This window comes from Corvus kubaryi, unplaced genomic scaffold (assembly GCF_017639235.1).
Source record: "Corvus kubaryi isolate FWS band 111438036 unplaced genomic scaffold, C.kubaryi_AGA036_p1.0 37398, whole genome shotgun sequence".
Lineage (NCBI taxonomy): Eukaryota > Metazoa > Chordata > Aves > Passeriformes > Corvidae > Corvus > Corvus kubaryi.
Window position 1 is genome coordinate 50,500,739 of NW_024581137.1, and position 15,290 is coordinate 50,516,028.

Here is a 15,290-nt window from a genome sequence, read left to right on the forward strand (position 1 = left end):
CACCTCACAGATGCCTTAAGTGAGATGAATTCAGGCCTAACTGGTAGCTATAACCTAATGATGGAAATAACGTGGCAGCATTCCAGGAGGTATTAGCAATTCACATAGTTCCCAGATTCTTTTTTTAAACCATGTTTTATGATTTATGGAGGTCAATTATATAAAGCCCATCAGAACACAAGAAATGCTTAAAAATGCTGCATTAGAGAGACATTAATATTAGTTCTCCTGAGGTGGTAATGGCTGTAGCCTTCCCGGCCTGCTGCTCTGCCCTGCTGCTTAATGCATCCAGTTTTCCTATTTACAGATTTACAGATTCTATTTTTGGTGTTAACAAAGAATATGAGCATATGTATCAAAGACTGTTCTCATGTCATCTAATTATAGTATTGTTGGCAAAGTAATTCTGGAAAGTGCCACTTAATTAAATGTAAGCATTAACTTTTTGCTGATAGCTTATCAGAAACAATTAGACTTGAAATATGGGCAATACACCTAGTGTTTAAAACTTTCAGTAGAAGCACTAAAGGCACAAAATAACCCATTTTCACTTGCATTCTCCAGTGTTTTCCTGCCGAGCAGAACCTCAATTTTCATTGATACAGTGTGTCTTAGGTAATCTACAGGCTGCAGGTTTATCTGGACTCCTTTGTGAGCAAAAGCCTGAGCCAAGTGGGCGCTTTTGAAAGTGGTTAAACTGCTTCAGGATAGTTGATGTTTTTGCCAATTCCCCTGGAAATATCATATGTATTCTGCTGATTATTTTGGGTCTTCACACAACAACCCAGGAACTATTGGGGGCAGTCAGATGATCTCACAGCTTATGCCAAGTGCTTATCCTTTGCAAGGACAGCTTGATCAGCATTTATATTCATTAACTTGATCAGGGGTACGCTTTTGTGTCCATGTGACAATGCCAAATATTAGTTAATTCTATGTCATTTTTCATCAATAGCCAGATGGATCTACCAGATAATTATACCTAAAATATCTCTGCAGAACTTTGAGCTCTGCTGCTGTTTGCCTGAAAGAGGGGAAAAAGAAAAACAGAGCTGTAAGGAAAACAATTATTCTCAAGTAAAGAGACAAGGGCTAGAAGGAAACAATTCCTTCAGAAGGTTTGTTTGACAACATACAGCAAAACTACATAGCAACTGAGGAGAGATGCTTTTCCCAGGTCTAACATTTGGGCAAGCAGCAGTAGCAGGAGGTTCTGAAATAACACCATCTGGTGAATGCTTGTTTCTTTCTTCAGCAGTCAAGAACTATGTGTAACTATAAACAAAGAATAAAATAGAAATAATGCAAAACTACTTTCAGTTAAATGTTGCACAGAATGAACAAACAGCTGCTCTGGGAATGCAGAAAAGAATGATGTTAAATATAGTAGGAAATTTGAGCATGCTGCTCCTATAAATACATGAACCAACTCTGCAAACAGAATGTATGATTCTGCAGAGCTGTGGACAGGGAAACTTATAAAAGTCTTAAATCCAACCCTACCTGGTAAGTGCCACTGATTAACAACCACAGGATCTGACAAGGAAGAGATTCAGTGTTATCTGCTTGGTCCCCAGTCATGTCAAAGTCCACAGAAGGTATTTTGAAGATGCTGCTGGGTTCACTAACAAGCAGGGCAGAAGGCTGTGTCATATGAGGAAAGGCTGAGAGCTGAAGTTGTTCAGCCTGGAGAAGCCTCAGAATCTTTAGTATTGCCCAGTGACAGGAAAAGAGGCAATGGGCACAAACTGGAATACAAGAAATGTGTTTAAACCTGATCAAAAATGTTTTATTGTGAAGTTAATTGAAGACTGAAAACAGGTTGCCCAGAGAACCTGTGGATTCTCCATTCAAGAAGACATTCAGAACTCAACAGGTGAAGGTCTTGAGCAACCTGCTGTAGGTGACCCTGCTTTGAGCTGGGGGTTGGAGTAGGTGATCTCCAGACATTCCTCCTGACTCCAGCCATTGTGTTCTCTGTAATGGATTAATTTGGTGTAACTTCATCATCACTTTTTGCCTTGTGTTGTCTCTCTACACACAAGAGAAATTTAATGCCCTTTCCAGACTACTAGATACATACTGAAAAACAGGCCACATATCTGGGCATTTGTGTTTTTATTAATGTTACAAATTATGAAATGCCCTACAAGAGGAGTTTTCTGTAATTTTACATTTACTACGTTTTTAGTAGCAGGTAAGCTGAAGCATATGTGCTCTAAGTATTCAAAAACAAATATGAACAATACTAACTTTATAAATACTAAAGTGGAACTAAAAGTCTATTTAGCAATGACAATAATAAATAAGCAAAGGGAAGCAGATAAGCCTAATTATCAAAGGAGATAAAAATTAAATTGCACCTTCAAAGGGGCCCACATGTGCTAAAATTCCAGAAGCTGAAAGAGACATTTTTGTATGTGTTTGCAGACAGAGTAGCATTCTTCACTATGAATCACAGCTTCTCAGACTCTGGCAGTTTTATTCTTTCCAAAGATTCTGAAGAAGTTTTTACAAAGCAGAGCAAGTGCATTGTTTGAAAGACACCCTTAAACAAAGGGAAAACTCACAGCTGCACCTTCCTTGGCAGAGTGGGAAATCACAGCTCGAAAGCTGAAGATATGAACCATCCCAAAGCAGTAGAACCATAGATAGGAATGTTTAGGTTGGAAAAGACCTTAGTGGTGATTTGAGTCCAACCATTAACCCAGCACTGCGCAGCCCACCAGAGCCATGTCCCTCAGTGCCACATCTCCAGGGATTTTAAATCCCTCCAGAGATAGTGACCCCACCACTGGCATGGGCAGCCAGTTCCAACAGTACTAACTTCAAGACCAACAAGCAGTTAATATTAGATTCTTTTAGAACCTAGTCAGTACTATCAATCTTAAACAAGAGAATGCCCAATTTGCTGCAAAAAATGAAAGAGTGTTTCTGCAGAGTTTCAAGAAAACTCAAATTATTTTATTCACAAAAGCGTAAGTCAATAAAAATATAGATATCCTGATCAGTTTTACAGACCATGTTCATTTCTTCTCTCCTTCACTGACAGGCAAAAGCATCATAAAAAAAAAGTAACAAGCATTTACATCACAAACCATTATTATCACAGATTCATGTATATGAGCAAATATTACAGGTCCAACAAAACATTCCTCTTTTTTTTTCTTTTTTCTGTGCTGTACTATTTTTAGTAAGTATTTTTTAGGTGATAAGAGTATGTGCTGTCTCACTGGCATTTAACTAGTAGATTTTGGTAGAAACTGAAATGTATGAGCTCACTGCACTCAAAAGTGTTTTCTCTGAATTCCAAACCCCTTTATAGGATTAAATTAGGTATGTTTGTGCTATATTACTCAAGTGATGCCAAAAAATGTCAACATTTCTACTAATAGCATCAGGAAGCTCTTTTATATTATTATCATGGAGCACCTCCCCAAAAAATACCTGAAGATATCCTCCTTATTCAAATCAAACTTCTGTCAGCTCAGTGTTTACACATGAAACTGGAGGAAAATCCTTCATCTTCTGCAGATACATAAATGTTTCCTAGAAATCAGTTTTGTGGGATTTATACAAGTCTGGCTTTCAGGACCATGACGGAAGACAACAGAGATAAAGGACAAGGCTCATTACTCCTGGTTTGGTTTGCTGTGCTTTATTTTTTTTTAATCCACGTAATAGGACTAAGCCCCCATCTGGAAAGAAACCTCATTGAAATAAAGAGACCAAGTGCTAATTTTATGTCTTTATTCAACTTTTAACGCCTTTGAACTTTGTAGAGATGAAAAATTTGTGAACTCTTCCATCATATAGACCTTGACAAAACTGTTTTTAGAACAGGTTACAAAATTACAAACCCAAACTTACTTGAAAACAAAATCCAATCAGAAAATGCTTGCTTTTTCAAAAAGCAAGTACTGAACTAGGAGGATGAAACACTGTAGTACAGAAACTTACTTTAAGGAAGGGCTGTCTTGTACAGAAACCAACCCCAAACTCATAATTACTACTGCTGTAGTTACGATGATCAAATCTACAATGGTATTTCAGGTTGCTTGCATGCAGAGTGCTCTTGCCTCTGCCTACCTAAATTCTGGGAGCATCACAACAGGGAGACAGTTCACTCTTCTTTTAAAATCCACAAAATCCAGTTTCATACAGAAACAATTCTTGCTACATAAGTGCTACAAGAGATCATTTCGACTCCCCAGCTCCTCAGGACATGCCTATGTTACCTCTCACACCTTTATCTCCCTTTCCTTAAAGTATCCAGCAATAGATCATTGAAAAGCAGGAACTCATGCTTCGTCCTGCCTCTCTGAAAACAGCTGGCAGAGCTGGAAGCACTGGTTGCCAAAGAAAAGCCCCACTCTCCTCTCACTGCAGTCTGGATTCTGAAGGTGGTGAAGCTGCACAGAGCTCCAGCCTGCACACAGTGAAATGTGGGCTACAACTGCTCTGATGCCCTGCCTGTGCCAGAGTGTCACACCTCATGTACAGGATACACAAACAAGAGCACCAAGTGCTGCACACCGAAGAAATAAAACATCAGAGTATTTTCAGCAAACTCAAGTTCTCTCCTGAAGGTTTCTGCAGCTCGGTGATTCCTGCAATTACAGCTCTGTGCAAGTCACCCTTCCCCCAGCCCTGTGGCACCTGCTGCTTTCCTGGCCACAGACAGCACTAGTGGGCACTGGTTCCTTTTCAAAAGCACAAAGTGGACATTACCAGTCACCAGTACTTGGCATGACTCCAACACAATCTTCGAAATACAAATATTTAATAGAAAAATTTAATTTAATTTTACAAAATACAGATACAACACTACTCAATGTAGCAAAATAATGGAATTGAAAAATAATCTCAAAATATTTAAAGCATTAGGTTCTAAAATAAATAATGCCATCTAAAAGAAGTGTTCAGGTTTTGCAATTGGGGGAGGCAGTTTCACTATTACCAATCTCTTTTTCAACTTTTTTACAAGTTCCATAATTTATGTAGAAAAATATACAAAAAAGAATTTGGGATAAAGAATAGGTTGGGTATGTAACATTTAACATAAATAAAAAGCCTAAAGCAAAACCAAAAAGAAAACCAATCATTTTATTTCTGTACATCAAGACTACAAATAGTATTTTAACACTTCATTTATTACCCAAATTAAGAAATTATACATTTTTATATGGTTACTAGTAAACATCTTAAAACCACTCAGTTCCCCCACATTTAAAAGGATATTGCTGGTTACTGCTTATTAAATAGGAAATCCAGCAGAGTTTCCAGTAACAGCAAAATATTTTTTTGCATAAGAGATGAATACAAACTTGATTGTAATTTTCGATGATTTAAAATATAAAAGCAAAGTTCAGAGGGATGGACTTACGAATCTTACAGTCTGAACTGTAATTCCTTTTTTAAACTCACTGCAGTTTGCATACGAAACCCTACAATGTGCCTACTACTAGAGGATCAGCTCCTTCCATATGAAAGCAATTTTTTCCCTAGATATCAAATTATATTAAGCAGCATATTCACACTTACTTTTCTCAGCAGAAATACTGCAGGGAAATGGATATAAAAGCTGCTTAATCACCAAAAAAAGTTAATTTGATTAGTGTCTACGGCACAGATATGGTATTTAAGATGGAAAGAAATGATAGGGAAAAGGAATGTGACCACCACAGGCTTCAAATATAAAAGATAAAGCCTGATAACTTTGGTTCAAATAATTTTAATAATTATTACATATATATTTTTCCAAAGTGATGATTTCTCTATGTACTGTGTATGCAATAGGAGACTGATTCATTTAAAATCAACCAACCAACCTGGCAAAAAAGACAGAAACAGAACAGAGAAAAACCTGGAAAGTCACATCCATTCAGAACAGTGTCCACGTGATAAGGATGCAGCAAAGGTTGAACTTAAAATAATGCAAATTCTATTTCTTCGAGGTGTTTCAGAAAGCACAAATGCAATATTACACCCATTTTATCTCAGTGCCTACCATCTTGAGGGAAGGTAGTATAAAACAAAATCAGTTCAAAAACAGAATCATAGACTATGCTGAGTTGGAAGGGATCGATCAGGATCATCCAGTCCAACTCCTGGTCCTGCACAGGACACCCCAAGAGTCACAACAAGTGCTGGAGAGCATTGTCCAGATGCTCCTTGAGCTCTGTCAGCCTTGGGGCTGTGACCACTTCCCTGGAGAGCCTGTTCCAGTGCCCAACCACCCTCTGGGTGAGAAGCCATTTCGTGATACCTAACCTAAACCTTCCCCAATCCAGTGCACCATGCTGGTTTCTCAGGGCCTGTCACTGGTCACCAGAGATCAGTGCCTGCCTTTCCTCTTCCCCTCATAAGGAGCTGTAACTGCAACGGGTCTCCTCTTCTCCAGGCTGAACAGACCAAATGACCTCAGACTCTCCTCACACGGCTTCCCCTCCAGGCCCTTCACCACCCTCATGGCCTCCTCTGGATGCTCTCTACTGGCTTCATGTCTTCTTTATATTCTGACACCCAAAGCTGCCCCAAGGACTTCAGGTGAGGCCGCCCCAGCCCAGAGCAGAGCAGGACAATCCCCTCCATTGCCCAGCTGGCCATGCTGGGCCTGATGCCCCCAGGACACGCTTGGCCCTCCTGCCTGCCAGGGCACTGCTGGCTCACATTCAACTTGCCATCAACCAGGGCCCCCAGGTCCCTTTCCACAGCTGCTCTCCAGCCTTTCATTCCCCGGTCTGTACACACATCCAGGGCTGCCCCATCCCAGGGGCAGAATCCTGCACTTCCCCTGGTTGAACTTCATATGGTTGGTGATTGCCCATCTCTCTATGATGATAGAGTAAACAACTCTACAGCGTAAGTTGTTAGGTTGTCAGTAATGAGCATTTTCATCCTCTGAGTTCTGGGATATCTGCAAACATCTGCTTGCCTTCCATCTAAAAGACTAATTACAGGATGTTAGCCCTGTCTCATCCCAATGCACCGCAGAGTACACAACTTTATTGCCAGTTTGCAAAATTATTTATGTTTGAACAGCACAAAGCCAAAGCTTCATCTTTGGTTAATTTCACTGAGATGTCACTGTTCTTTAAATGTGCTCTTTCTTCACATAAACACAGAAATCAGCCACGCTGCACACAGCATTCATTGTTTTGAGTCATAAAGCAATGTCAATGCAATATTCAGTAATGAAAGCTAACTAAGAAATCATGTTTAGAAATGAAACCTATCCGAGGGCATTTGGTAAAACACAAGAACTGCAGAAATGTAGACAGAACTCCCTTAAAACTGCTTGGGTATGGGTGCTGCTTATAGAGTAGGCACTGGTTCGTTCCTCTGCAGATCATCCAAATCAGCATCAGTTGGGCTCAGCTGAGTTCAAATCCAGCAGCACATTCAATGGCATAGAGGAGCTTGCTTCGCATCAGATTCTCATCGTAGAACTCGGGAAGCTTCAGCAAGTTCATGCAGGTACTGGCAGTAGGCAGCCTGTCTAAATCAGATCCTCCATTGTGAATGCAAAATGCAGGATATAACTCCTGGAAAATGCAACCGAAACAAAAAAACAACCACGTATCAAAAAAAGGTATACAAGCCAAAATCTACCCTGTAGCAGCTGGCACACATTTCTATGAAGTAAACCACTAGATGAAAACCTGTCACAATGACACTCAAATGGCTTTTCTTTCATTCCTCATAGCACCAAAACCACTCTTGAATTGCGTAGTGTCTCCCTCTGCCTTGTCCCAACAAGATCCACTAATTTGCAACACACAAAGCAATTTATGTGATTCTAAGAAAAATACAATGATTTGTTATTGTTCATACAGTCTAGCGTACAAATTTACAATGCTACAAAAACATACAATCAATGTGCATAGTGAGTCTGTAATGACATAGACTTGTCACACCCTGATGATTCTTCTGATGTGTTAACTACTGATCTGAAGGACACACTTTAAAGACATTTTGTATGCAATATTTAATTTTTTAAAAAGTATCCCATTTATCTTCTTCCAAGAAAGAGTATAGTGGAAAATATATTTATTTGTTACCTCCAAAGCACCGCTTTTGCTGGCAAGAAAGTATTCATTTATCAAATGATTGCTTGAGGTTAAAAAGTTCTGATTTTAGAAACTGGAAAAAAATTCCAGTTCCAAAGGCAAAAGGTCAGTGAGATTCTAAGCTAAATTATTGTTCAAATGGAGGCCTTAAAAGTATTTCACGGCTAAAATGTTGCATTTTTAGTGTTCCTTTCAAAATGTTAATTGAATTCCCCTACTCTAGCTTTAAAAATGGAATTCTAAATTGAAATGCCATGCCAAGGGCACCATTTGTTGCATAATTAAATACTGTACAGCGGGAAACTGCAATGGTTTGGAAGGGAAAAGTATCATCGATTTATTATGTGACCTGATTGGAACTTAACAATTTTCAACCACACTTTAATGATTTTTTTTTTTTGTCTGTAACAATCACATTTATTAAACTTATTAAACTTTAATTAGCTTTAGTAAGTGTTATTCTGAACCTGACTCTGGCAATGAAAGTTTAGAATTTTTAAATGATGCAAAGCTAGACTGTGTTATTTATGAACTGCGATCATCAAGGTATTTCCTAATCTTAAATCAACGTGCACCAACTTGAAGAAAACATGCTGGTCCCACAATATAAAGCCTACACAGAAAATTTCAGAGTGAGAACCAGAAACTGTGTTTCTCTCAGAAAAATACACACACACTAAAACTGCAAACACATTTTGAAGATGGTTTGTGCTCATGTCTCACATCAACAAAAAAATGTTCCCACAGTTACTTAGCTGGTAATACTCAGCACTCCCGTGGCTTCACAGTCTGCACCTTCAAAGCTCCAAACACCACACTGTCATGGGCTATGAAGGCATTCCTGATGATGACAATACCAGTCACACACTGCCCTTTCTGGCAGACACTTCCTGGCAAGCCCGTGGTTTGGAGGTAAATCCCTGGAAACAGGTCCTGCTGCAGCCACCCTGCGGTACTGCCCAGCAGAGCAGCTCTAACACCCTTTCAGCTGCTTTCCTCTGCCAACACTGCTGCATGTGGCTGAGCATGCAAGCCCCTTGTTCAGTGAATTCATCTTTTAACTTACTGCTTTCATGCCAAAAATTTGGTGCCTAATTTGCTTCCATTTTTTCCTAGCCACATATGTTACAGTCAGTTTGTGGCCCATCTCCCAAGAGAATGCACAAACTTCAGCTTTCCACATTTAGCTTCTTTCAAATGTGTCACTGTCAGCCTTAATATCTTTAGACTTTCGATTCACTTCCTCCATCTCTTCAAATGTCACACTGGCTACCTCAAAGCTGGGTACCTACATCTGCACTTCCTCCCCTCCCCTTGTAATTAAAAGAGGATGACAACAAATGGGAACTTCTGCTTAAATGGTTTCCCCAGTTGTTTCCCAATTCTCCCTTCCTCACGTGACTGACGTGCACTGTTTTATCTTGGTCTCATCCCAGAGTTTTCCAATTGCTCTTCCTGCTGTCCTGTAAAATCCCATTCATTGCTAGAATACTGTACAGTGATAATCACACGGACCTGGGGAGTTTAGGAGAAATGCCTGCAGACTTTTAAATAAGGAATCACATAAATCAATCAACAAATACCCTAGACAGGATTCATGTGTTTCAAAAGCCATCTCCACTGTCTCCGTATCAAATCTATGGACAGTCTTTAGTGTTAAAGGGGATCTACTTAGCATGTTTTTGGGAGTCTAAGAAATGACTCATTTCATCCTGAAGTTGACACACGGAACAGTCAGACCAGTTACCAACTGAAAGTGCCAGTTCCAATCCCGGGTGTCTATAAAAGGAGTGTAACTGAGCTACAGATTACAGATGTTGAAGATGAAGGATGTTGCCTATCCACATGGCAACACCACTCCACAGCACTCAATGTTCCCACATTTTAGGGGAAATGACATGATGTCTGGTTCTTAGCCAAAATTTTGCAGTCCAGTGAAATTCATGGGTAGAATATCCCCACAACTTAGGTTCAAAATGTCTTCACCTTGCCTTGGTCTCTCTTTAGTTTCATTAGCAGTACAGAAAATTTTTCTTCATACTTAAGCTTCCCTGTAAATAGCAATCTGGAGACAGCAGCTAAATATTTTGCTACTAAGGGTAATGAGCTGTGACCTATAAGCAGACAAATGGGAATTAGAAAAGAAGACAATGTATGTCCTGCTTCAAATGGTTAATTTAAGAGGATCAAATTTAATAGCTGCTTTTATATCCTAAATTCTCTTTTGCCTGACTTAGAAGGCACTATGCTTAACTCAATGTTTTGCTTCAAACTGGTAGCAATTCTGCTTCGGCACAGTAACATGAAATGGCAGCAAGGACCTTCCATCACATGCAGCAAGTGCTCTAATCAATGGGTCTGTAAGCTTATCAAATTTCGCAGTTAAAATGGAAAGCAGCAGAACACTTCATTACATATTTTAAAACTGTACTTATTATACATGCAAATGCAAACATTGAAGCTATTTCTGTAGTCACGGATGAGTATTCTCAAATTGTAGATTCCTAGACAAGAAAAACTTGGATCAACATCTGCAGCATTTCTAAAAGCTTGCCAGGACGCCAGAAGACATACCTTAAACCCCAGAAGAGGTGGTCGAGAGCAGCTCGTTACAAATTTGAGTAGTTTACGTTTCTCTTCATCAGTGAAGCTTTCTACAACTCTCCAGAATATTTTAATTACAGGATGGTCTGCTGTGTAGCCACCTACAATGAGATTTAAATGATTTACAGCTAGAATATTTTTATGTAAGAAATAAATTCTTCAGAAAACCTAGCATCAATCTTGAAAAGTCTGGGGAAAATATTATAACCAGCAGGCTTGTATTGCTAACTCCCAGTACCTACAAGTCTCTGATCCCTGCAATTTCAGTTTCATTGTTTACCTATGGCTACTATATCCCTCAGCTTCTTAAATGCAGTTTTCTTCACTGAATCGAATTTTAAATTAATTTTATTTAGTTTAGCATTTAGCTAGTAACTTCGGATTATTGCCTTTTCACTCCAAGAACGCACTAAATCTGCAAGACCCAGGATGTTACTGAATGAATCCACTTACCCTGAAGTAAGCCCAGACGTGAACTGATGACTTGGTAGCTACATTTTGATTACATTCATGATAAATGCAGGGAAAAAATTCTTACAAGCTAAAACTATGATCTTTCTCTTCAGACTGCCTGAGAAATAGTACATATCTGAATGTGGTGGTACAAACTGCTATCCCCAAAGTCATCTGCAGACTTGTTTTCAGATCAACCAGACACAGTCATCAACTAACTTAATTTAGAAAAGAAACACCCTTGAATTATCTGGCTATAAACTTGCATTTAAGTGTGTGAATAAAATAAACTGTATATCTCAGTTTCCCAGCATTTATAAAACTGTGTTGGAATTTTAGTCAATGTTCTGAAATTTAGTCCCATCTACCAAATTTGGCCAAAAGTAACAAGAATGGCCCTGCAACTTTTTCTTAAAAGGCAAGATAAAAAGCAAGTTCATTTATTCCCAAGTCAGTTATAATAGATTTTTTTACTTAAGCAAAATATGCTTACCTGAATAGTTTGTGAAAGATTTAAGGTCATCCAAACTAATAGGAACTTGTGCACCAGAAGTCAGAACCTAATGGCAAAGGAAAAGAGACCATTACATTACAGGCAAAAATCAGCAATTATTTCTGTTTAGAGCCATTGTTTTCTGCAGCTTTAAGGAGAAGTACCTGTATTTCTTGCTGATCAAACATTCGAAGCCACTCGAGGTTCACCACGTTGGCCAGCCCCTGACGGAAAGCCAGGCAGTGCTGCCGGATCTGTTTGTTCAGCCTGTAGTCGGCCACCAGATGGATGTACGCAATCCGGTTAGCGCTGGTGACGGGAATGTCCTTTCCACCGGGCTTCAGCTCAACCACCTACAAACACAGCAATTCCCATCACCCTGATAAACTGCACTGCTCTGCTCCAACCGTGACATGGGGCTGCAAAACATTCTAGGAAGTGATGTATCCATTTGAAGTTCACTAGAACACACTCAGGAATATTCACCTCAAACTAAGATAGAAGATTACGAGGAGTTACAAAGATAGGTGTTTTTTCTGGTTATGTGTAAGAGCACATTCTGTGCACCCAGAGCTCCAGCTGCCAATGCAGCTCATCACACAGTCCCATGGGTTATCACCAGAAAGCAGACTCAGCACAGTCAGAGCTCTCTTATAGGAGCCGTCTGTAACACCAAATTCACCAACGTAAGTCAGACAAGAACTGAGGTGAAAATACCTTCCTCGGCAAGCTTGCCCCAGCTTCACTGCTAAGTACCCTGGAAGAGAGAGTAGCCTGTAAAAGCACAGAGCTCACACAGAACACTCTCCCTGCAGCTGGATTAGGGAAGCTGTGCTTACCTGGATGGGCTCTTCCCTAATAACTGTCTGCTGCTGGTGAATTCTGCAGGGTCACATTATGGTAAAAGCAACATCCACTGAGTCAAAATTCAGAGTATGACACAAGCCTGATTTGCAGAATGCTCAGCATTCACAATTCATACTGTTGAAAATGTACTGTTGTATACGCTCAGTACATTCAACGAAAGTAAAAAAGCCAACCAAACAAATCAAGCCTAAGGGTTGTTTTTCTACTGGGAAGCTCAACTTTTGTCCTTCAGGTACACCAAGGTACCTCATTGTGGAAGAATTTTTAAAGAAAAACCCCAAAACTAAAGATACTGTAATTGCATTAAGAAATAAACAAGGATCAAAGATAGTTGTTACTAAAACAGGAGAGGCCTTCACATATTCTACTCTTTACTACATGAGGTTAATTTTGTTAAGCAGCAACCCAACTGGAAGGTATTACTAGAGTACTTCAGAGAAGAATTAAAAAAACCTGAAAAGCTGAGATACTGTCACCTTCCAGAACTCTTCAGAACTCTTGTTTCTTTTTTTCTTCCTACACTCAGGAGTCACCAATTTCTTCATTTAAACCAACTGTGCACTTCAGTATGTAGTAATGATGACATCTTTAGAGCACAGAAAATTAAACACATTAATAGTTTCTTTTCTAACATGCTGCCTAATAGTGTGAGCTGCTCTTGTACTAAGCAAAATGTGCAAAATGGTATGATTAAAAATTCACAGTGCTTTTGAGCATTCAGAGTTTTTCTTGATTCATATTCTTTAAGGCAAAAGAAACCATTAAGATCTATGAATTCTGACCTCCCAGACAACACAGGCCAGAGGATTCTGTCTAGAGATTCCTGTATTTAACTCAATAAATCCACAGATGAGTTAGTGCACATTTTTCAGAGATATGCAATCCTGTGATGGAGTATCTAGCACTTTGATAAGCTACCACAACCTGAATTACAATAGGTGTTATTATAAGTCTTCCTTCCCATTTTAATGTTTCAGCTCCAAGTTTCTGGCTTTTGTTAGCGCCTGCAGTAAAAAAACTCATCAATACTCCATGTCTGTATGCAGGTACTGATTATGCTTACACCCTACTCCTGCAAGAATTAAGCAAGAGGAAGGTGTCAGTGTAGGTGACACCATTTCACACCTGTACACATTATCGTGCTCCCTTTGGGCAAGGCCCCTTCAACAAGAACCAGGGTTACAAGACCCAGGAGGGCTCTCTCTGAGATCACCCATCTCAGAGCCTGGCATGGGACACAGCCAAGGGCCATTTCCAGAGGGTACATGACTGTGCCTGGGGCCACTGACTGCCCTAAGGGTGAGGGTATTTTTACTGGTGAAGTCCACAAGGAGTATTAATAGAAGTAAGGGACATGTTCCATACCACAGTGGAAACAGCTGATGAGAAGGGGCCCCTGCACTGCTGAGCTCTCTCCTCTGTGTTTCATCCCACTGCAGTAATTTTACTACTGTCGCTGGAAAGTTAATCATCAGATTAATCCAATTATTGACAAGAAACGTTCTCATTTTCACTTCAAATTCAATTGGTAAAGTTTGTTCATACCCATTGTCCTTATTTCAATGTTGAAGAGCTTAAACAACTCTTTCCTTCCTCTTCAAATATATCCATGATCTATTACTAATGGGCAGCAACTTCGTTAATCTTCCCAGAGACTTTTACATGGAACTAAAGACAGGGTTTTTTTATTTCCTCCTATAAAATACCTTTTACAAAGCCTAACAAGATCAGAAGGCTTTCTCTTACCTCTTAAATTCTTGTCCTCTGTAGCTTTACAAGATCAGAGCAACCAGTGATGTTGCACACGAACAGATCAGTGTTGTGACCTCAATATTACTAATATTTTACTACCTTACAAACTTTCTCTACTTGTTTGCAGAACTGCAGAATTCCGTGGGGTTTTGATACCATTTAATATAATCCCTCTCTCTGAGGTATGGACACACTGAATTAGGCCATATTAAAGCATATTTGTATTACCTAACTCATCAAGCATCTCTTAACAATATGGACACCAGCAACACCCTAATAGATATCCCTCTATGTGCACACAGTAATTTCTGTAAGCTCAGTATTTACACTAAAACATGCTTGAACTGATCTCCTTCCTAAAATAGCCAAGGGAAACTACTGGCAGGGTGTTCTACAAAACTGCTGGATTTAAGATCATCCCAGCACTAGGTGAAATAAAATGTCTGACCTTCCCTGCAGGCCAGAAAACAGAAATCAGAACACAGATTAATTTACACTTGCATTGTAATAGCACTGGCTCCACAGTGCTCGAGGGATGTCAGGAAAGCTGTATTCATTCTATAATAAAAAGCTATTCTCTCCCCATAAAGTTCTTCCTGCAAAACAAAGGAAAAAAGGTGTTGTTCTCTTCCTGACCACTATTTTTAGAAAACAGGACAAAGTTATTTTGGTTTTAAATCCTATTATTCCTTTTATTTTTATATTTTTAAGTAGCAAATCTTGATTTCTGATCCAGCAATGTTTCTGTAGCTTCCCTTCCTCCCCAGAGCCCTGCATTGCCATAGCTAGGGTAGAGCATTCTGTTAACTGCATTTCCTGGGGTTTTCTAGAAACCTAACTATCCCTTTTCGGAGTTTGTCAGTGTGAGGTTAATTTTACCATTGTTTTGTCAAAGTATCATCCAACACCAAAACAAAAGGGATAACAGAGCACAAATAATAAATATATTATGCCAAAAAGGCTAAGAAAGATGTAAAACAGGAGACAGAAAACAGTAACACTTGGTAAGCACAAAACTAAAGTAAAGGTAGATGCAGGCCACTTTTCAG

The 15,290-nt window shown here is 39.4% G+C and overlaps 1 protein-coding gene across 1 annotated transcript in view; it reads right to left on the minus strand.

Annotated features, from left to right (window-relative positions):
* Positions 1-3,736: 3,736 nt before the first annotated feature.
* The window catches only part of UBE3C (ubiquitin protein ligase E3C), a 72,645-nt gene continuing 61,091 nt past the window's right edge, over positions 3,737-15,290 (minus strand). Inside the window, exons 20-23 of the mRNA XM_042043001.1 lie at positions 11,787-11,975; positions 11,623-11,689; positions 10,647-10,777; positions 3,737-7,547 (exon numbers count right to left, since the gene is read on the minus strand). Of these exons, the coding sequence (XP_041898935.1) occupies positions 7,377-7,547; positions 10,647-10,777; positions 11,623-11,689; positions 11,787-11,975 (558 nt within the window). The 3' untranslated portion in view covers positions 3,737-7,376. The remainder of the gene's footprint in view (positions 7,548-10,646; positions 10,778-11,622; positions 11,690-11,786; positions 11,976-15,290) is intronic.